Genomic DNA, 21,682 nt, shown 5'->3' with positions numbered 1-21,682 from the left:
CAAAAGCATGGATGGAGTGTTGGTGTGAACTAATATAAATTCAAAGTAAACATCATTACATAAAAGGGTACGGTCTTTTTTTTTTTTTTAGTTTTATTCATTTCAAACGGGCCGGATCCGGCCCGCGGGCCGTAGTTTGCCCACGGCTGTTCTAGCCTCAAGGACCAGAGGTCAGCCATGGCTCTGATGTAGCAGGATACCTGACTGTGCCTCGAGCAGAGTCCTAGGTCTGTGCACCACCAAGAGCTCAGGTGCTCAGGAGGCATGGAGCAAGGGACAACAAGAGGGGGTGCAAAGCCCCTAAAGCCAGAGACTCACCTCTTCCACCCGGGGTTGTGCATGTGTCAGAGTTTCAGTCTGTCTCAGGGAAGCACAGCTCGCTCCAAAGGTGCTGAAGTGGAGCTGCTTCCGCTGAAGGCGCACCTGGGCCTCAGCGCCCGCAGGCCTGCCACAGGCTCCGTGGGACTAACAGCTGCCCTATAGGCTGACTCTTCATTGCCCCTATAGGGCTCAGTGACCGGTGGGTAACAGGGCACCCGCCAGCCACTGCCACCAGCTCAGGGCAAGACGAAAGATGCCAGAAGCACCTGTTGGGTGGACACAAGTAAACACAGGGGAGAGGAGGAGCAAAGCAAGGGGTCAAGGGTTGGTGCCTGCCCTGTGCAGAGCCCTGGAAGGTTCCAGACATGGGCTCTGCAGGAGGCCCAGCAGCTGGGGATCCTCAAAGGGAGCCTGCACACACCAAGCACCCGCCTTCCCCTCCTGTCCTGTCCTCTGGCTTCCTGGAGCTACAGGGCTGGTGGCCCCGAGAGCTGTCACTTGCCCCTCCTCACACACCCCCATGGCAGGCAGGCTATGCTTGGGGGATGAGGACCGAGGGGCAGGGCTCCCTCATCAACCTCAGGACCCAGATTAGATGGCTGTTTCCTTTCCAGTCCTTGGCTAAACAGAAGACAACCTGAGGACTTTGACAGGGACACCGATATACCCTGGAACCTCTCCCAAGTACCCGCCTGGCAGAGGGAACTAGAGGCATGTGCAGGTTTGCTGTTGACATCAGGGAGCTGGGTGATGCCAAGTTTAGTCTGTTCAGAAAGCAAACTCCTCAGAGCAGAACTTGGAGTCCTTTGCCATGTGCCCGGGCTGTACACGGAGCTATGGACGAGCCCAGCCCCCAGGCAGGCAGTTCCTACCCCCAGCCTGGGCAGGCAGAACAGGTCCCCACCCAGCCTGGCCAGGGGCCCCACACCTGGAAACAAGACAGACACTCCCGAGAGGCTGGAGGTGTGGATTGCCGGAGACTCCAAAACCTGATGATCGAGGACATCCTAGCCAGCCTCAGCGAGCCAGAGCTCTCCAGGGGACACAGGAACAGGAATTTCCCTAAAGCGTGGAGAGCATCTCAGGAGCTATCACACAGCGGCCACCAGTGGGAGCCAGAGCGACTGCGGGGAGGGTGGCATCGGGGGTGGGAGGCTCGCAGTCCCCAAGGACGTGAAGGAATTTGAAGCTGGTGTTTCTGGCCAGAGTAAGAGACAAGACAGGTGGGCACACTAAACTTGATGAGGCATCAGTGCTTTAAAATAAGTCACTCAAAGATGATCTTGTCCCCCGACATGTGCTGTACTCATCCCCTAGCCAATTCCCAGGCTGGTCAGTAATAGACAGGTGGACGGCCCAGCTCCACCCTGGCCACTAACCATGCCCAGTGTCGCCAAGAGCTTTTCCATGCATTTTAAGATATTAACAGTTGCTCTGCTCATTCATAAATACACAATTTTATTTGCTATTTTCAGGGGAAACTTAGGCATTAAACTGTCAGCTGATAAAATACGGATACCTAAAAAAGTATAAAAGTATAAATATCCCCTTAGAATAAATTTTAGTGAATTAGGTCTTACTATCTTTAAATTAAAAAAAAAAAAGCCTATCTAGAATGTCAAGGTCACAAATTAAACAACAATAAGCGGCCAGCAGTGCCCCACAGGTATACCCTGAAGCCCACAAAGGCCGCCCTCCTCCCAAGGCTCCATGAGGAAAACGGGTCACCAGGGGCTAAATAGGCCCTATAGAAAGGTTGCTATAAATGGTTGAAGCCAAACATTTAACAACATACAACAGACCTTACAAAAAGGAGTAGGTAAGTCCTAGGTGCTGGAGAACTTGGTTAATCAGGTTATTTATTGGCAAAGAAGAAGAGGGCACAGGTGAGATGCCTCCGGAAGCATTGAAACTAGACGTGCCAGACTCTGCCCGGCATGTCAGCAGCCCCGGTGTCAGTGTGCACAGCTCCCGGGGGAAGCCGTAGGTCAGGAAGCAGAGAGCTGCTTGTCCGAGCCAGGTCCCCCAGACTCTAACAGTTTCCACGACCAGCTCAGAAAGGTCTGTTCTCAAAGCGTGTGGACAGCAGGTTTTAAAGGAATCCTAGTAGTTCCAATGTCATGTAAGGTGGGCAGAGCCCATGTGTGGAGTCTCAAACATCCCAGAAATATCAGAGAGAACTGCATAGTTATACAAAGAAAATGAAAGAGCCGGCAAGAAAGAGAAATATGTGTGATGCGCTGTAAACATCCAATTTTCAACGTGACCCGGAATTTCAGCTCCGGAAGCCAGGTGGACAGGCCTCCCGCCTGACCTCCATCCCAGGCGAGACAAAGGCACTGACGAGCGCCAGCTCCTCCAAGAGCCCATGGGTGGGAGGAACAAAATCTCTACCTCCCTTTAAAGGACTTAACAGATCAATCCAAAATGCAGCAACACTTTTAGGCATTTCTAAAAAGTAAAAACATTGGGAAGTCTATCCACACTGGAAATAAGAGATGCAAAGGTCTCTTGCCTGGAAAATACAAGTGAAGAAGACTTGACTGTTCCAGGCCAGGTCAGGCCAGGGGAACATGGCTCTGAAGGAGGCCCAGCCTTGGGGTGGGGTCCAGGAAGTAGTGAACATACAGAGGCCGCCTCTGTCAAAAGCTGCCCAAGGCTGTGAGAACCAGTCACACCTGGGCATGACTCTGACCCGAGAACCAGGGCCTGGTGCGGTGGGGTGACCAGCGGACACCCAGAGCCTGGGGCCACAGCACTGTGACCACTTCCTACCAGCAAGGCCCAGGCTCCATTACAGACTGTTTATGTAGCACCAAGAACGCTGTCCTCTAAATGATCTTCGGTGATTAAAGGGGTGGGTCAGGAGCATCCTTCCTCGGGCCTGTGTGGCACTTGGAAAAACCGAGCGAAGGCTCCCATAGCAACGCCCGCCTGGCCAGCACACCTCCTCCTAGTAGGGGATGCCCGGCCTTGGACAGCTGGTCACGTCTCTCACCACCCACCTCAGAGGCAAAAAAGGATTCACACCCAGATCTCTATAGAAAATTGTCAAAAGCAGGTTTCTTCTCACGGCCAAGCTTCCTCGACATGGCGGTTCATTTCATCTTGGGAAAAGTAAAACGTTTCATCAGCTGTCAACATTGTGCTCCTCACATCCTTGAACCTCGTTCTTGCAAAATCTGAAAATGCCAAATGCAGAGAATGAGGACTTGGGTTTTGCACAGGGAGGTGGGAACTATGCAGCCCTGGAACCAAGTGCCCTGCTTCAGGAAGTGGAGCCCACAGACCCCAATCAGCCTACAGAAGGCTCGGCTCAGGGGCCTGAGGAAGCCAGTACCACAGCTAAGGCCTGAGAATAGGCTGGTGCTCAGCCCAGCTGACCCTCGATGTAGGGGCCTGGCTTGCGTACCTCCTGGCCTACACTAGGGGCTGGCCCCTCCAACTCTCTCAACCCTCCATCCCAACCTGACATCAGAAAGGCACGCTCCCGCCTCCACCAGGTGCCTCCCTGGGCTTCCTCCAGGAGGGCTGAGGGACACAGGCATGGCTGGAGCGGGGACAGCTCCTTATCAGGCCCCATGGACTGCCAACAGTCGCCTCTCTCCCTCCCACTCTTCCTTGGCATTTCAGGGCCAGAGCAGCCGTCCACCCCACCCAGCCCTGCCCTCACCACTGGGATCAATTGTGCATCCCATCCACTTCCAAATCGGGCTGGGGAGTTCCTCAAGGCCTGGAGCCACCTGGGGACACGCCCGTGCACTGGCAAATGCCGATGGAGTTGAACCCCACACCGGTGGAGGAGCTGGAACCACCCTGTGTCCCTAGGTGGGGGCTTCAGGGCTGGCAAATATTGTTGTTTCCATACATCCAGTATGGCTGCTAAGCATCAGGTAACCAGGACAGATAGGCCACAAGTCCCAGCCTAGCCCAGCCTAGCCAAGGCCAATGCTGTAAGATGACCCTCCCTAGGATCGCATCAGCAGTGTAAGAGCGAGCCGCCCAGGGGCATTCTGCACTTGAATTTCAGAGCTGAGAGATATGGCTTCGAGGACACTGTGTGCTCTGAGCCCTGGGGCCCCGGCACAACACAGGGATATGCCCTAGAAGGGAGCCAGTTCTGCTTGTGCCAGGCCCAGACCCACATGGATGCTCTGGCCAGAGTGAGGTTCACTGCCCCCCAGCAAGACCCTGTAGGGAAGAGGCAAAATCCTCAGGCTCACACTGAGTGTCCTGCTGGCCCCCAACTCACCAGCCAGGGCACCGCCCCTAGTAGGCACAGTCCCTCAGTCATCTAGGCTCATCCGAATGACTCAAGAAAAGGCACAAATTCTTGGGAGTTGCTCCAGCTGTCTCGATACTCCTCCACCCCTGCTGGTCCACAGGTCTGGGCCCCCTGAGTCTGAGAGCTCTGGGGCTGCTCAGACAGCCCATGCAAGGCATACCTTCCACTGTGCTGGGGGAGCAAAGGCCCAGATCAGCCCCTGCAAGTCCCTCCTGCCCCCAGGTGCCAGTCACAGCCCCAGGCTGCGACTCTATCTTTGCTGTTTGCACGGAAAGCTAGGGCTGGCAGGGCCCCAGGAAGTACAGAGCTGCCCTCACTTTGTGGGAGCCCAGCAGAGTAGAGGGAGTGACTGAGTTTGCAGGACTAAGTGGTGAAAACAATGAGGCCCACACACATGATGAGGCCCACATAACCGGAACGTGACCTGAGAGCAACATGACAAGACAGGAAGGGCTGCCTTGCCAGAGCAGGAGCCCCAACAACTATCTCCTAACGAGGACAGAAGACCCCTCCTCCGAGGACCTGTGACTGTCATAGCCCTGTCTGCCCTGGACACAGCTCTTACCTGGGCCACCCCCCTCAGGGACCAGGGCAGGCCATGCACCACGAGCAGCACCCCACAGGCAGGCCTAGGCAGATCCGGAGGCTAGGGCAGCTCCAGGGCTGCTCTGTGATCAGCCCACACCCACAGCCCAGACCTTAATGAGGGCCACCACAGCAGCTCCAGCCAGCAGATGCAAAATCACTAACTGAGAAGGGGAGCTGAAAGAAGTCCCCTTGTCCCTCCCCAATGTAGGCCCAGTGCCAGTTCCTGGCAGCTAACCAGTAGGTACAGCTCCTCCAAGCTCATGCAGGCTCCCCTAAAGCCTCGCCAGGTTCCTATCACAGTTCCCATCAGTGGTCACCATCAGGCCAAAGTCTAGGACCTGCTGTCCATATGCTGCTGAGCCAACTAAGATGTGGCCCCAAACTGAGAAGGGCCACAAAGGCACACTATACACCTGATTTCAGAGACTTTGAAGTGGGAAGCATAAAGTATCCCAATGATTTTTTAGGTTCAAATTAAAATACTTTTTGCATGCACTGAATTAAGAGTATTAGTATAGCCCTAGCCGGTTTAACTCAGTAGATAGAACATTGGCCTATGGACTGAAGGGTCCCAGGTTCAATTCCAGTCAAGGGCATGTACCTCAGCTGCAGGCTTGATCCCTGGCCCTGGTCGGGGCATGTGCAGGAGGCAACCAATGGGTGTGTCTTTCTCACATCAATATTTCTCTCTCTCTCTCTGTCTCTCCCCATCCCTTCCACTCTAAAAATCAATGGAAAAATATCCAAATATCCCCAGGTAAGGATTAACAAAAACAAAACCAACAAAAAAGGGGCACTAGCATCAATTTCACATTCTTCCTAATGTGGCTGCTAGAGAGTTTGAGAAGATAGATGGAGCTCGTGCTGCATGTCCTGGGCTCTGGCAGCTGGTCTAGACCAGTGGTCAGCAAACTCATTAGTCAACAGAGCCAAATATCAACAGTACAACGATTGAAATTTCTTTTGAGAGCCAAATTTTTTAAACTTAAACTATATAGGTAGGTACATTGTTATTAACTTAATTAGGGTACTCCGAAGGCTTAGGAAGAGCCACACTCAAGGGGCCAAAGAGTCGCATGTGGCTCGCAAGCCGCAGTTTGCCGGCCACGGGTCTAGACCTCTGCTAAGCAAACATTTTCTTAAAGAGTCATATAATCATATAAGTAAATATTTTAGGATTTAAGTGTCAAAGGGCAAAATGGAGGATGTTATGTAGTTATATAATCACCCCCCACAAAAAAAAACAACACAAAAAACCACCAACCACTGAAAGTGTAAAAAAAGCCCCCAGTCTAAACTTCTCATGGCCAGAGGGTTGGCCTCTCAGTGCCTCCTGCCTTTCTGAGCTCCTCTCAGGACAAAGGCTGAGGGTCCCAACCTGCAGGGCTCAGCCTACAAGGGGGTCCCTGGTGGGAGAAGGGGACCCCAGGATGATGCCTGGCTCACCCACCTTCAACCTGCCCTCTCTGGGCTTCGACTTCCTGTGTGCAAGACAAGGGAGTAGGCCAGGTGGTTCCTGCTAACAGAGAACGAAGATGGGTTCTGGAACCAGCTGGGCCTATGAATCTCAGGCAATGAGAAAGGCTGGGAGGTGGCAAAGCAGTGAGGAGCCGCTGGGGCCTAAGGAGGCACACAGAAGAGGACCCACACACTCTCCACCAGCATCCTTTGCCGAGGCACCTGGGAGCAGAGGCACTCCGGACTTTGGCTTCAGGATCAGAGTCCACCTTCTGCATCACAGCCCCGCTCCTCGGCCCCGAGCCCATGGCCCAGCAACAGGGTGGGAAGGCTGGCAGCCTGGTGAGGAAGCCTGACACGCTTCTCAGGCCCCCCAGCGAAGGTCTCAGTCTCACCCAGACAGGCGTCCTACAGGGACAGACAGCCCACTCCCAGGCAGGCCAGCTCTACTGCAGGTCTACACAACTGGCAACGAGTGTGGAAAGTTCTCTGTCAACTACAGGCATGAGACAGACACATCAGAGGAGGGGCTGGGTCAAGGAAACTGAGGTATGGGGTCCATTGCAAGGGCGGCAGAGCTCACCAGGACATTTACACTTAATCTGAGTCATTCCCATCGTGACCCGTCTCCTCGTCATCACTCTGGCTCGGCACACAGCATGCGGCAAGGGAGAAGAAGAGAGGACACCATCAGTGCAGGGCAAAGCAGGGGCCAGCAGCGGGAAGCCGGCCCAGAGAGTCCTCAGTCCTCAGGGACCATGGATGCTCAGGGCCAGGAACTTCCATTGTTCTGTACAGCAAACCACAGACCAAGCCTCATCTTGGGGGGCTGGGCCCCAAACGTACACGACCAGATCACACCATGGAGGAACACGGGGCTCAAGCATCTCCCTTGCCCCATCGTCCCTGGGCCCTGGCACTCCCAAAGTGCCCGAGTAGTCCTTCCCCCTTCGTAGTGAAGAACTGAACCTTGCCCTAACGGAGGTCTGGGCTTTGCACTCGGTTCCTGGTTACACTTGGACAGTCTGACAATGTGATGCGAGGCAGGATCAATCGGCCAGGAGGCTGGAGATTGCAATCAGGTATGTGGGTGATCAATCATCAATCAATCATGTCTACGGGACCAAGCCCAGTAAACTCTCTGGACTTAGAGGCTAAGGGAGCATCCTGGTACATCTGAATCTTCCCTCTATACTTCCTGTAATAAATCGTCACCGTGAGCATAACAGCGGTGAGTTCTGTGACTACTTCTGGCAAAACATAGAATCAAAGAGTGGGTTGGGAAGCCCCTGAACTTGCAGCTGGTGGTGGGTTTGGTAGCTCTTGTGTGGGCCATTCCCCTTGATGGGATGCCCCATCCCCACCTGCTCTTTCCAGCCACTTCCACCTTGACAAGGGAGGCTATTACGAGCTGCAGGCTCTCATTTGGTGAACAGGTAAGACCGCAGTAGTGACATTCACTACCCTCAGGACGTGCAGCACTGCTACAACCAGCTGCACGTGGGTGTCCCCAAAGCACCGTCCCCAATCCAGCCCCAATGGTTTTCCATGGCTTTCCAGAGGACCCAACCGCGCGCCACATCCTCGGGAACTCCTGCCACTGCCCCCATTTAGAAGTCACTGTGGCCACCACACTTCAGAGCCAGGTATTTTTAGAGAGAGAAATAGGGCCGCGTTTTCAATGACAAATTTGGGGTCATGCCAGGAGCTCCCTCATAGCACAGACACATTCTTCTGCAGCTGAAAAACCACCTGAAGGAAATGAGGTTGGGTGGCTGCCCTGCTGAGCTCGGCTATGAAAACTTGTCAAGTTCAGAAATAAAAGCTTCTAAAAATAAACAACTTATGAGTCCTGCAATTGCTCAGAGAGAGATGTGCCTTCTCATGAGGCTGGGGGATCGCAGGGAGGTGGGTTCACCTCCACCCCTGATTCTGTGGGAGGTACGTCCCCAGGACCTGGCACCATGACTCCTCCATCCCTGGCGTGCCTACATGTATAGGGAAACTGCACCATCCCCCACGCTGTCCTGTCCTGAGCAGCAGCAGGACAGCCCACACCTGAACACTTAGCCGCAAGCACTGCAGAAGGGCAGGGTGGGGACTTGAGGACTCGGTGGACCCTGGCATGGATAATCTTGCTATGGCAAAAATGCTGCCTGGAGCCGGTGGAGGGCCAGCAGTCAGTGACTCTGCTGTTAGTTGCCAAGCCCACACCTCCAAGACCAACCCTAAAAGGTTCACAGGGGTGGTTCTGAGCAGGTGGTGGCCAGCCAGTCTGAAAAAGCCCTGGAAGCCCCGGGTTAATGTGATCAGTTAAAATCCTTCTGGCTCTAGCCCTGGCCGGTTTGGCTCAGTGGATAGAGCATCAGCCTGCGGACTGAAGGATCCTGGGTTTGATTCCGGTCAAGGGCACATGCCTGGGTTGCGGCTCGATCCCCCAGTGGGGAGCAGCCGATTTATGATTCTCTCTCTCCATTGATGTTTCTCTCTCTCTCTCTCTCTCTCTCTCTCTCTCTCTCTCTTCCCCCTTCCACTCTGAAATCAATAAAAACACTTTTTTTTTTAAATCCTTCTGGCTCTGGACTATTCCTAAACTCACTCAAAATGCCCTTTGGCAGACAACACCCTGAGCCTTCACCAGGGCTGCCACAGAGCCTGCCCCCACCTCCTGGGCTCTGCTAAGGCTGCTTAGACGCCCCCTCTCCCCCCCGCCATCCCCTTCCCTACCTCTCCTCCCAAGGTTGGCTGCAGGACTGTCTGGCTACCACCTGGTTCAAAGGTCTACCTGCCAGATACAGCCAGTCCAGACCAACGCTAGGTTCCATCTGTCTTGCAATCCCTGACCTCAGAAACAAACCCAGAGGAGATGCCACTAGTTTTTCCACCTCTGGGGAAGGCCAGCTGCTGCTCCCTGCCACAAGGCTAACTTGAAAGCAAATGACATGGCAGTTCTACTTTGGCCCTGGCTGCACTGCCCTGCCCAAGAGACAGAAAAGCCGGTACCCAGTAGGGAGTGATGCCAGTTTATATAGGTACTGGCCAGGGCCAGGCCGAGACAATGCTCCATGGGCTCTAAAATAACAGAACCTGCAGGATCCACTTCTTTTACAAACCAAACTCAACTCCCAATTCAGGATGGATGTGGCCAGGGCAGGTGCCACTCGGGCCCCACCCGGAAGCCTCCTGGTCCCAAATCTCCAGGAAAACAGCCCACAAATGGTGGCATCACTTAAAAGCACAGCCACACACTTCCAGGAGCAACTCTGCCTGTGAGAAGGGGAGTCGGCGGAGAGTGTGGGTTGTGAAAGCCACAGGGGCTCACCCTGTGGGGAAGCCTGTGTCCAAAGACCTCTTGATCCACCACATCCTGCGGCGTATACGTCCTCCATTACGGGACTCTGCCTATGACACTCATGCGAGAATTACAGGATAATGAACAAGCAGCCCAGGTGAGTGAGTGCCAGGAAGCCTGCATCGCAGGGAGTGCAATGAGAACAGCAAGGAACTATAAAGCTTGAAGGGAAAACCAACCCTACAAAGGGTGCCTTCTGCCCACACAAGCCCCCTCCACTGGCAGGAGGCCAGAGTACCCAGGGCTGCTGCCTGCCTGCTGGCCCACCATTACTCACCTTGGCTTTCTCGCTGGGCTCACTGGTAGTGCCGTACGGGGAGTTGTGCAGCTCCTTGGAGACCACACAGAGGAACTCGGCCTGGTCTTCACTCCCATAGTTGTAGGAGGAGCCAATGCTGACCAGCTGCGAGGAGAGAAGACAGGTGTGATGTGGGCAGAGCCACATTCGTGTCAGGCTCAAGACCAGCCCACCCACCAGGAAGGAAGCACCAACGTGTGAAAACCCGTGGCAAAGATAGTCAACACTAGGGCAGATTACGGGACAGGTTTCAGCCAAGAGATTTTTAATGAGATTATGAAAAATGAAGTCCTGACACATCCATATTTGGGCACATACATGCCCATATCCACCATACGCGTAACCCTCATGCAGGACAGGCCTTCTCTGCAGGATGGTCAACAATTTCAGGGCCTAGCCGGTTTGGCTCAGTGGATACAGCATCGGCCTGAGGACTGAAGGGTCCCAGGTTCGATTCCGGTCAAGGGCACATGCCCAGTGGGGGACTTGCAGGAGGCAGCCAATCCATGATTTTCTCTCATCATTGATGTTTCTATCTCTCTCTCCCTCTTCCTTCCTCTCTGAAATCAATAAAAATATATATTTTTTAAAACACAACAATTTCAGGGTTTCTGGGCCCACAGGAGATGCTGCCTGACCCCAGGGAGAGGGGAGCACAGTGTGAAGGATTGCAAGATGGGGGTGTCATGTTCAGAGATGGTCCTCTTGGAGCAGGCAGTAGAATTGGGGCATTTAGCACACCAGATGCTCCCTTAACACAGGCCCAAAGCACATATGTGAGAACAAACACATGCACACGAGGACAAGCTCCCAGTCTGCTTGTTCTCGAGTGGTCACTGGGCCTTCCCAGGAGAAGCCAGGATGGAACCTTCCTCCCCAGGGGCTATTAACCGAGAAGGCTTATACTCTGGTGGCAGGAGGAAAGGCTGGCAGAGGAGGGCCGCAGAGGATAGAGCTGCCTGAATCTCAAAGATGATGCTAGGAAGCTGTGGCTTTGCATGTCTCAGTCTCACTCTGTGTGAGTCCACATCTTCGTGGGCTTCCAGGTCACTACCACCGCCATACAGGGGCCAAGGGCCAACCTGCCTGCTCCAGCCTACCCCAGGGCTACCAAGGGCTTCTGTGCTTTTAAATGTAAAATTAACCAAAGGAAAACCACTACAATTGTAATAAGACCATCAATCGCATAATTATAGAGCTAACAAACACCTGGAAGGCCCCTCAATCTCTGGCCTCCCGACGTATGAATCTGTACACATAGGAGAGGCCAGAGATGTGAGGCAGCTCTGAGTGCAAGGATGTGGGAAGGATGAGATGGGAGTGGTGGGTGCAAGTGAGGGACGTTCAGAGAGGTAAGGCCAGTGTGACCAGAGGAGGGGAAAGCACAGGAGGCCCATGGAAAAGGGAGGACACACTCTCCCTGTGTTTCTAGAAGTCTGTTCCAGGTTCACAATCGCCCCTCAGGAGATGGGCCCTGCCACCTTTGGACCACAGTGGTGCCTGGCCCTGGATGCAGAATGGGCAGTGGTGTGCAGTCCCCTATAACCGGGTCTGCCTGGAGGCCATGTTTCCACGAAGCATGCAAGCCTCTTCCAAACCTCACTCAGAACCTTGTTTTGGCCTCGTTACTGACCACTAGGTGATCCGCCCCACGTCCCCTGCAGCAGGTCCAGCTCCTGCTTCTGAGAGTAGAGCGTCTCTCATTAAATAAACATGACTCTGGTTCTGGGCTTTTACTGGCATGAACAATGTCCTCAAGGAACAAACTAGGCAAAGGGAATTAAGACTTGATGAAAAGAGACGGCCCTGCTCTTTTCAATGGATTTAGGATCCACTCAGAGGAGCTAAGGACAAAGTCCCTAAGCTGATCATGGGGAGGAAGATGTCCATGCAAAAGGCCGGAGGTGCACTCTCCCTCCAGCAGGAATCACAGAGGACTTAGCTCTCCTTGAGGGTGACCCAGTTCACAGATCCTGAACTGATGATTACAGCTCCCACCTCCACAGCCCTTGTCCAGGCAGCACGCCAAGAGGCAACAGGAGGGGCAGTGGGAGACTCCTGAGTGAGTCCAGAGCATAAGAAACACATGCAGACCACAGGACCCTGCCTGGATTCCCCAGGGCAAGGGCAGGGCAGGACAAGCTGCAAAACCATCAGAGCAGGGACACACAGAGCAGCCCTGGTAGCTGGTCCCAGGGTGTAGGGAGGGGCACAAATGCTGGTTGCACTTATCTTTAGTGATGTCTTAAGGGGATTCCGAGCACTTACAATGCAATCCATTATTTCAAAAGACCCAAAGAAAAGGGGTCGACTTAATTAGGAGGGATGCTGGGGTGACCATGTAATTTCTCACACTCTCTCTGCAGAGCACTTGCCCCAGATGGCAGCTATCAACAGAGAAAAATCCAAGAAGCCAGAGGGGGCCTCGTGATCAGGGCAGTCACTACGTAGGGCTAGGGTCACAGGGTCACAACCAGTACCCTGGGCTGGGGGTCAAACAGGGTCACAAGCCCAAACCTCAGAGCCTCTGCCTAAAAAAGTGGAATAGCAACACTGAGCTGATAGGAAAGGTGCTGGCCACTCAGAGAACACCCTTGGTGGGTTCTGAGGCCACAGGTCCTGAGTGCAGCTGCATGGGACGAGAGCAGCATACAGAGGTGCAGGGAGGGACAGAGAGCAGGAGAGAGGACCCAGCATTCAGCACATCAGTCCCAGCCTGTGGCAAGAGCAGAGTTGAGGAAAGTGGAGGGGCACAGCCAGGCCAGCATCCTCAGCATCTTTCCAATCAATGGCAGGAAAGGGGCTGGAGGGTTTGAAAAGCAGTCCCACCAGGAAGGCCATCGGTGCCACCTCCAGCACAAAGGAGCCTGAGGCACCATCTGCTCAGCCAGCACAGGAGGGGCCTGGTGGACATGAGGTGGGACAGGGAGGTTGGGCCAGGCCAGGATGTGGCCAGAATGTCAACCACACACACATTAGACACAAGACAGAAGCTCAGAGAACAGTCCTCCCAAAAAAATGATCTAGAGCAAGAATAACTGCAGAATGAATGAGGGGGTGGGGCAGAGGCACAGGCTGTTTTCGAGAGGGGCCAGTAAACCACATTTCCAGGAATCACAGGTGCCCAATGCCTCATTGTTTACGGTCCCTGGGGCCAACAACCCTGAGGACCCAGGTGGGGTCACTGTAATTAACAGGCTGACATCAATCCAGGTGGGGGGGAGGGGGTATGCATGTGCCCTTCACCTGTTCAAACTTCCAGCCATCGGACATGGTGGACACCATCTGCGTGAGCTCCTCCTCCTGACACTGAAGTACACGGTAAACATGCTTCACTGGCACCTGCAAGAACAAGGGCCACAGGTGAGACAGGCTCCACATGCCCTGCTGCTCCTGCCCCAGCCCAGCAATCTTGCCCGGTTGCTGATTCTGGAGACAGCCCAACAGGAGACCCGGTGAGGCTGACATTTCTTTCCACCTCTCAGGCTCAGGTCATGATGCCTTGAAGTGGCCCCAAACACATACACCGAAACAAGACAAACAGGCTGGAACAGCTGCCATTTCCTTCTTCCTTGTCTGCCTCCAAATATATTTCAATTGCGACATTCCAAAGTAAAATGAGTCACGTTCCTAAAATGCCAAGAGCACCTGTGTCTAGATGTGAATGCACGAGGATGTCCATCTTTGTTCTACAGGGAACCACACCAAGTCCCTGAGCCCACCAGCTGGGGAGGGATTGATGGGAAGGCCCGAAAGCAATGCGGGACCAGCCCGGCCCCTGCTCCTAGCAAAGCTTTCATTCATGCACAGCAGCTCAGACATGAACTGGCTTGGACTGAACTGGCTTCCAAAACATGGACATATCTTTTGAGTAGGCCACCATCCAACCTTCTCTGAGCTCTGTTCCAGGCATTTCTGGTGCTGGGAGCCCCTGAGGGGGTCTGCTCTCATGGAGCTGCTACTCTAGCAGGAGGAGGCGGCCACCACACACAACACGTGTGTAGCCAAGGGGAAGGGGCCGTAGAGGGCTAAGCTGTTCTGTGATGTTAAACCAGTGACTCACACTAGTGACACTCAAGTGACAGGGTCACAGCCTAAAGTACACTGCTTTAATTTGTGAAACAGCGAGTGACACTGGAGTACTACCTCACCTGAGCCCTCTAATCCGCACATCGGCCCTGTGACAAGGGGCTCCTCGGCCTCCACTATGCCACTCTGCAAGGGAAGACTGAGGCATACAGTTTGTACTGGTCCAGGTCACACAGCTCATTAAGTGGGGCTGCTGGATGGGGGAGGAAAGTCCAGGGAGGGGGAGGAGGTGGCGAGGAACAGGGAAGCCTGAGGAGGAGTGAGCAGAGACACTGGGGTGGGCGTCCTGAGGAGAGGCTGGACGGGGCTAGATGAGTTTACCCTTCATGCCTGCCATGGTGCCATTAGGCACTAGAACAATTACAGAGGAAGACGGTCATCAAGATAAGACAGCCAGATCTCAAGGCCTCATGAGGAGGAGGGAGGGGAGGGAGCTCCACATTTGCACCAGGCCTCGGAAGCTTCCAGCACATTCGTCACTGGTCTCACCTGTGATGTTTTGCTGTCTCGTTCTCTAATTTTGTCCTTTACAAGTTTTATTAGTGAGGTGATATTGTAAAATTCCGCTTCCTCCAACACTCCTGGAATAAAGAAAAGTAACTATAATTTTCACCAAATCAAAAAAGAAACATTTCACTATGGGCCTGTGGCCTATGCCTGACCACTAAAGGCTCCTCAGCCCCCATCCTAACACCCAAAAGTCACCACGCAGACATTGTTGGCTCTCAGTAGGGCTCCCCAGGACTTGGCGCAGAGGGCTCACATGGAGAATGATGTGTTTACTGAACATACTCTGCATGAATCCCTCCACGTGACCTGCTGGGTGCAGAACTCAGATACAGCTGGTTCACACAGAGGTCCACGAGTGTGGACTGCGAGCTCCACGCTGGGCACGGGGGATGGAACACAGGCATCTTTCCCTCCACAGCCTGCATCTGTCTCTCTGGGCTGGCCAACTCTCTCCTCCCCTCCGCGAGAGGCTCAGGCCTGGCCAGGCGGCCTTGTGCAGGTCTCTGAGTCATTCAGCACATCAGTTTCCCTATTCAGGTGTTAGACTGTGGCTGGTTGAGGGCTAGCTCCTCACTCTAGGACTCTTTTTCCAATTTAGGAACTCCTTTTCCCCCAAAGATGGCCATTTGTAATGTACCTTATTTAGGGACTTGAAATCTCTAAGAATTCTAAAAAACAAATTAGAGAGGCTCTGCTGCAGGGATTCCTCATGGGTATTCCAGAAGGTTCAGGGTGAGCCTGGTCATCTGGCTAGACCTCACTCTTCACGGTACAGTTCCCACTGGCAACATCAGGAGCTCAGAGCCGTGGACTCCAGCTGCCGGACCCACTCAGGCTGCCTCCTAACAAGGTCCCCAGGTGAGACGACAGAGGGTGAAGGTTGGGGCAGGCAGTAGCCACCCAAAGAGAGGCAAAATCTAGTTTGTTTCTTCTCAGGATGACTTAAGGCAACTGTCAACTCCTCTCTTCAGATCCATGGGTGGGGACCGAAGGGCATTACAAATGAGCACCGGAAGCTTTAGGACAAGTGCTTGGGCCTAAAGGGCACATCTTTCTTCCACCTGGACACTCCATGCACTATACTCGGAAGGGCAACACCAGGAAATGGTGTGCACATGGGTGTTGCTCCTGAAAACACTGTGTCAGTCCAGTAGGAAAGCAGGTGAGCGAGGCCAACTGGCAGGGCTTGGTCACATCAAATACCCCTTTCTAAGCAAATTGCATTGAGAAGAGGAGGTGAAGTTTAGCTTCAAATTGTACAGCTGCCCACACAACACAAAGGAAGGGTATCCCAAACCACACAAGTGTGTGAGCAAGAAAAAAGCGCTCCAGAGAAGACATGGAGTAAGATGTGATGAGAGCTGAGGGAGGACAAAGTTCAGTACTGACAGTCAATCCAGGACACAAGCAGAGCAGAGAAGCCAGAGCCCACTGTGAGTCATAGTGCCCTGAACCCCTCCAGACCTCCCTGGTGCGTGGAGCCAAGCACACACAGAGCATGCATACACCAGCCTTAGACCCAGTGCCCACAAGGTTGCGCCTGGCATCCCTGCTCCTTGTGACCTGTGTCGGAATGTAGTATGGCATTTGGACATGCAGACAGAACTCAAAGGTGATAATACAGTGGTGCCCTGGAAGGAGAGCAGACCCGGGGTGACTGAGACAGAGGGACACCTGGGAGACTCGCATGGTGGGCACATTCCTAACACACCACCCTCAGACTGTTAAGCCAAAGCATCTCTGAGAATGGGTGGTCTCCCAAGGGAGGAGTCCCCACCCTCATGCATCACTAACTAGACACTTGGAGGAGGGAGCCCATAGTTTTACCCACAGTCAGGGGGACCCAGCAGCCAGGGAGTGGGGTTGCAGGGGCCTGAACCACAGTCCCCAGGCCCTTCTGCTACAAAGGTCCTGACAGGCCAGCCTGGCTCTAATGAGCCTTCACTTCTTGGAGGAGAAAAGGGGAAGAGGCCATGCTAAACAGCCCTCTCACCTCTCTGAGACCAGCATCTGCTGCCTCATGGGACACATTTGTGAGAAAGCAGGGGGGCAAGTGAGGAGACTTGGGCACCTAGGACTTCTGCAGGGGGCAAGGGCACTCAAGACGCCAGCCTGGCCCCCGGGGCACAGAGCCTGTTCAGGCCCAGAGGGTCCAGTTGTCATCTTCACCAGATCCCACTCTCAACTCACCTTCCTCTGCAAGGTCTTTGTTAATGACCAGCTTTCCATGTCTCAGGTAATTCAGCACGGGCCCAAAATAGGTGGGATCTCTGTCGATTAAATAGGCACCTGTTTCATCCTACAAAGAAGAAAGCACCAACGTGAATCCTGGACAAGAAAGCAGTGGCCCCACAGCCTACCCACAACCAGATCAACGTCCATGGCACTTCAGTGAAACCCCAAGTAGTGTTGTATGCCTCCTGCCGTCTGCAGCCTCCAACTCCTATCTGTCACCATTTCAAGTCTAAGCCAAGTTGAAATTGTTTTGCAACTAGGTAACCTTCCTTTAGCTACTGTGAGGCAAGGCAATTATGTATTGAGCCTCTTTCCTCACAGGACAAAAGATTTCTAAAGAAAAGTTGATCGCCCTAGACGGTTTGGATCAATGGATAGAGCGGCGGCCTGCGGACCAAAGGGTCCTGGATTCAATTCTGATCAAAGGCATGTACCTTGGTTGCAGGCTCCTCCCTGGCCCGGGCCCTGGATGGGGCTCCTCCAGGAGGCAACCAATCGATGTGTTTCTCTCACATCAATGTTTCTCTCTGTCTTTCTCTCTCTCTTTCACTCTCCCTAAAAATCAATGGAAAAATATCTTCGGACATGAGGATTAACAAAGAAAGAAAAAGAAAAGCTGATCCTTTTTCATTTTAGAAACCGTCCCACGAGAGTGACTAACAGACTCTCCTTAGTGGAAAGCTCTTAAAGGCAGGGCTGACACTGGTGGGTCCACTTCTGAAGGACACCAAGACATGGGCCTCTGCGGCCAGTGCTTGCCCTTCTCATTTTGGGGTTACTCCTTGGGCGAGTGTGCAGGACTGAGTGTCAGGGCAATGGCCTGGGTCAAAGGCACATGGAACAGAACCTCATTTTCCCAGAGCTTCACAGTGACTGCTGATCACCAAGGAAGCTCCACCCATTGGGTAGCGGTCCCAGAGTCCAAGCTGTCTAACAACAGACCATCAGGAGGACAGAAGATGTCGGCGTAGGTAAATGCCTGCACTCGCCACCTCCCACAACCACATCAAAATTACAACTAACATACAGAACAACCATCATCCAGAACCGCAGGAAAGCTGGCTGAATGGAAGTCCTACAACTAGAGAAGTAAAGAAAGCACACTGAGACTGGTAGGAGGTGCAGAACGGGTTGGTCCGGCACCCACGTGTGCCGCTTTTTTAATCAGGGAAGGAGATCGTCTCTACGAAGAGCAAGGGGTCCCAGCCCCACACCAGACCCCCAGCCCAGAGTCCCATAGCTGGGAAAAGAAGAACTCCGGGCTGTAAAAACCAGTGCGGATTAGGGCTCAGTGACACAGAGGCTGCTGCAGACCCAGCTGTTCCTCTTAAAAAGCTGGCACCATGAACTGAACTTACAAGGTCCTGCTTCCTCTGAGCTCCAGCACCAGGGCAAGGCTCTGGGGAACACAGACACATACGAGGAGGAACTAGAATGTCTGGCATTGGGGCAGGAACTCAGGGGGCGGCTTCCTCCCAGATGGAGGTGCTCGCAGGGATCTTGTTCCTATGCTGGGACCTGCCCGTTTGCAGGGCTGACTGGCAGCCATTTCTGTTTGCTCTGCCCTGGTGATTCCCTAAGACCCCGCCTCATCCAATTTACAACCCCACTCAAGTTGTGTGCAGCGGCTTTTGCATATGAATGGCCTGTCCTTGCTCAGGCTAAAATCTCTCAAAACAAGCTGCAGCTGAGTCAGGGAGCCCCAAAATAAATTAATAAGGCCTAAGACCCAGCACCAGCACCAGTCTTCCTTGCTTCATAGCTGGGCCTCGTCTGGGCACTTCCAAACCCAATACAAAGAGGAGGAATCTGCAGATCTCTCTGTAGCTCCTGCTGGGTGGCCCCAGGCAGTGGCTGACTTTGCACCTCCCTGGAGCCAGTGCACCCAGTGGTCAGTGTCAGACCACACTACATTACAACTCTACACATCCATAAGCGACGCACTCAAGGGGTAGTCTCAGTGAACACCAAGGCCCCACTGAAGCAAGTCCTGCTCCACAGGGGGGCCTCTTGCAAAGCAGCTCTCCCACTGTAGTCGCAGCTCAATTCCTCCCAGTGACACCAACAGCAATCAAGTCTCAACTACAACAAGACTGTGCTCACAGCCCACAAAGGGGTGCACCTAGAGCTCCCAGCTCAGGTGACTGGGGAGGCTGAGACACTGGGCCCCATAAAACATCTACTACACAAGGCCACTCTACCAACTCAAGGAGACATGGCAGCTCTACCCAATACATAGAAACAAACACAGGGAAGCAGCCAAAATGCAGAGACAAAGAAACATGTCACGAATGAAAGAAAGCAAACTATTAAATACAGAGTTCAAAACCACAGTTATAAGGTTACTCAAGAATCTTCTAGAAACTTCCAAAAAAATGGAAAAGGACCAGTCAGAAATTAAGCATACACTGACTGAAATAAAGAATAATATACAAGAATTCAACAGTAGAGTAGAGGATTCTGAGAATGAAATCAACAATTTGAAATATGAGGAAGCAAAAAACACCCAACCAGAAGAGCAAAAAGAAAAAAAGAATCCAAAAATATGAAGATAGTGTAAGGAGCCTCTGGGACAACTTCAAGTGTACCAACATTCACATTATGGGGGTGCCAGAAGGAGAGAGAGAGAGCGCAAGATATTGAAAACCTATTTAAAGAAATAATGACAGAAAACTTCCCCTACCTGGTGAAAGAAATAGACTTGTAAGTCCAGGAAGCACAGAGTCCCAAACAAGAGGAATCCAAAGAGGACCACACCAAGACACATCATCATTAAAATGCCAAGGGCTAAAGACAAAGAGAGAATCTTAAAAGCAGCAAGAGAAAAGCAGATAGTTACCTACAAGGGAATGCCCATATGACTGTCAGTTGATTTCTCAACAGAAACTATGCAGGCCAGAAGGGAGCGGCAAGAAATATTCAAAGTGATGAACAGCAAGGACCTACAACCAAGATTACTCTTCCCAGCAAAGCTATCATTTAGAATTGAAGGTCAGATAAAGAGCTTCACAGACAAGAAGAAGCTAAAGGAGTTCATCACCACCAAACCAGTATTACATGAAGTGTTGAAGGGTATTCTTTAAGAAGAGGAAGAAGAAAAATAAAAAGATCAAAATATGAACAACAAAATGGCAACAAAAACATACCTATCAACAATTGAATCTAAAAATCAAAATAAATAAGAAATCTAATGAACAGAATAAACTGGTGAATAAAATAGAATCAGAGGTATGGAAATGGAACAGACTGACAATTCTCAGAGGGGAGGGGGACGGGGGCACAGGAAGAGATTAAACAAAGATCTTAGATGCATAGATGCATTACCTATGGACACAGACAATAGGGTGGTGAAGGCCTGGGGCAGGTGGGAACCAGGTGAAGAAAGGCAATGGGGGGAAAATAGAGGGACTTCTGTAATAATCTCAACAATAAATATTAAAACAAAACAAAAAACAGACCATCAGAGAGGTTGCTCCTACCCCTTGGCCAGCCCTGTTTCACCCCCAGGAGTGGGAACCTTTCTGAGGGTCAGGGACCCCTTGCTGCTCACTGGAGTCTTCAGAGTCAGTTCCAACCACAGCCTCTCTGGCTGTTGCAACCATAGCCAGGGGAGGTAGATACTAGGGTGGGGGCAGTCCCCATACAATGACACCACTAGAGTGCACCCTGTAGAGGCTGCAGAGTAACAGGTATAGGGGGATGTGATAGGGACTGGGATCCATCAAGGCAATGGATCCAATGCTGCCAGGACACCGAAGACGTGTTGGCTGCATATCTGATTTGGGTTGATGAGTATGACCCCACCCAGGCAGCCTTCCAGTGGGGCTACTGATGGATGAGGGACCAAACAGCTTCTGACCCTACACCAGTGTATTCAGCCTATTGAGAATCCTGCTCCCCCCTGCAAGCCAGCCTGCCCTACCCAGGCAGAGCCTGGACCTGGGCCAGAGGCCCCAAAGAGGGCAGAAGGTGCCGAGGTCTCCACCCTGAGACTGTGACTCTGTAAACCAGTCTGAGAGTCAATGTGGCCTCCCTGTCCAAAGTGGATCTCGTGGCTCACAAGAGGTCCTTAGCAGGTGAGGGCCACGACGAACAAGAGCAGCTGGCTGGCCGCAGCACCAGAACAGCAGCAGGCATCTCTGCCGGGAGGTGGAGCAGTGGAAACTCCTAAACCTCTTAGATGTGACATACCCCCAGGCCCCACAGCCAGAGACACAAGGAGGCAGGCAGTGTCTGGACCACGAAGCAAGACCCCATGTTAGGACCCTATTTTTCATTTATGAACATTATAAATTCTGGAATTTATGTAGTAAACCTTCATAGTTTCCAGGGTTTCTTCCCAAAGTCCACCTTCATAAAGTTGCTATTTAGATCAGATCAATTAAGGTTCCAGCCATGGAGGCACTTCCCACTCGGCCCAGAGCACCTCTGTGCCTTTTTCTCCCGTAGGCCTGGCACTCAGACCAGTCTCCAGCCACCACTTGCTCCCCGCCGCCCCCATGGACTTCCTGTCCCCAACCACACAGATTTCCCAAATTCATCTTGC

The 21,682-nt window shown here is 52.7% G+C and overlaps 1 protein-coding gene across 1 annotated transcript in view; it reads right to left on the bottom strand.

Annotated features, from left to right (window-relative positions):
* Positions 1 to 1,762: 1,762 nt before the first annotated feature.
* The window catches only part of KCTD5 (potassium channel tetramerization domain containing 5), a 34,119-nt gene continuing 14,199 nt past the window's right edge, over positions 1,763 to 21,682 (bottom strand). The window contains exons 4-9 of the mRNA XM_014542184.1: positions 17,092 to 17,200; positions 14,881 to 14,972; positions 13,549 to 13,644; positions 10,282 to 10,407; positions 7,236 to 7,294; positions 1,763 to 3,503 (exon numbers count right to left, since the gene is read on the bottom strand). Of these exons, the coding sequence (XP_014397670.1) occupies positions 7,250 to 7,294; positions 10,282 to 10,407; positions 13,549 to 13,644; positions 14,881 to 14,972; positions 17,092 to 17,200 (468 nt within the window). The 3' untranslated portion in view covers positions 1,763 to 3,503; positions 7,236 to 7,249. The remainder of the gene's footprint in view (positions 3,504 to 7,235; positions 7,295 to 10,281; positions 10,408 to 13,548; positions 13,645 to 14,880; positions 14,973 to 17,091; positions 17,201 to 21,682) is intronic.

The sequence above is a fragment of the Myotis brandtii genome, unplaced genomic scaffold, assembly GCF_000412655.1.
Source record: "Myotis brandtii unplaced genomic scaffold, ASM41265v1 scaffold292, whole genome shotgun sequence".
NCBI classification, from domain to species: domain Eukaryota; kingdom Metazoa; phylum Chordata; class Mammalia; order Chiroptera; family Vespertilionidae; genus Myotis; species Myotis brandtii.
The sequence above is the reverse complement of the archived record's forward strand: the minus strand, read 5'-3'. Positions and strand labels throughout refer to the sequence as shown.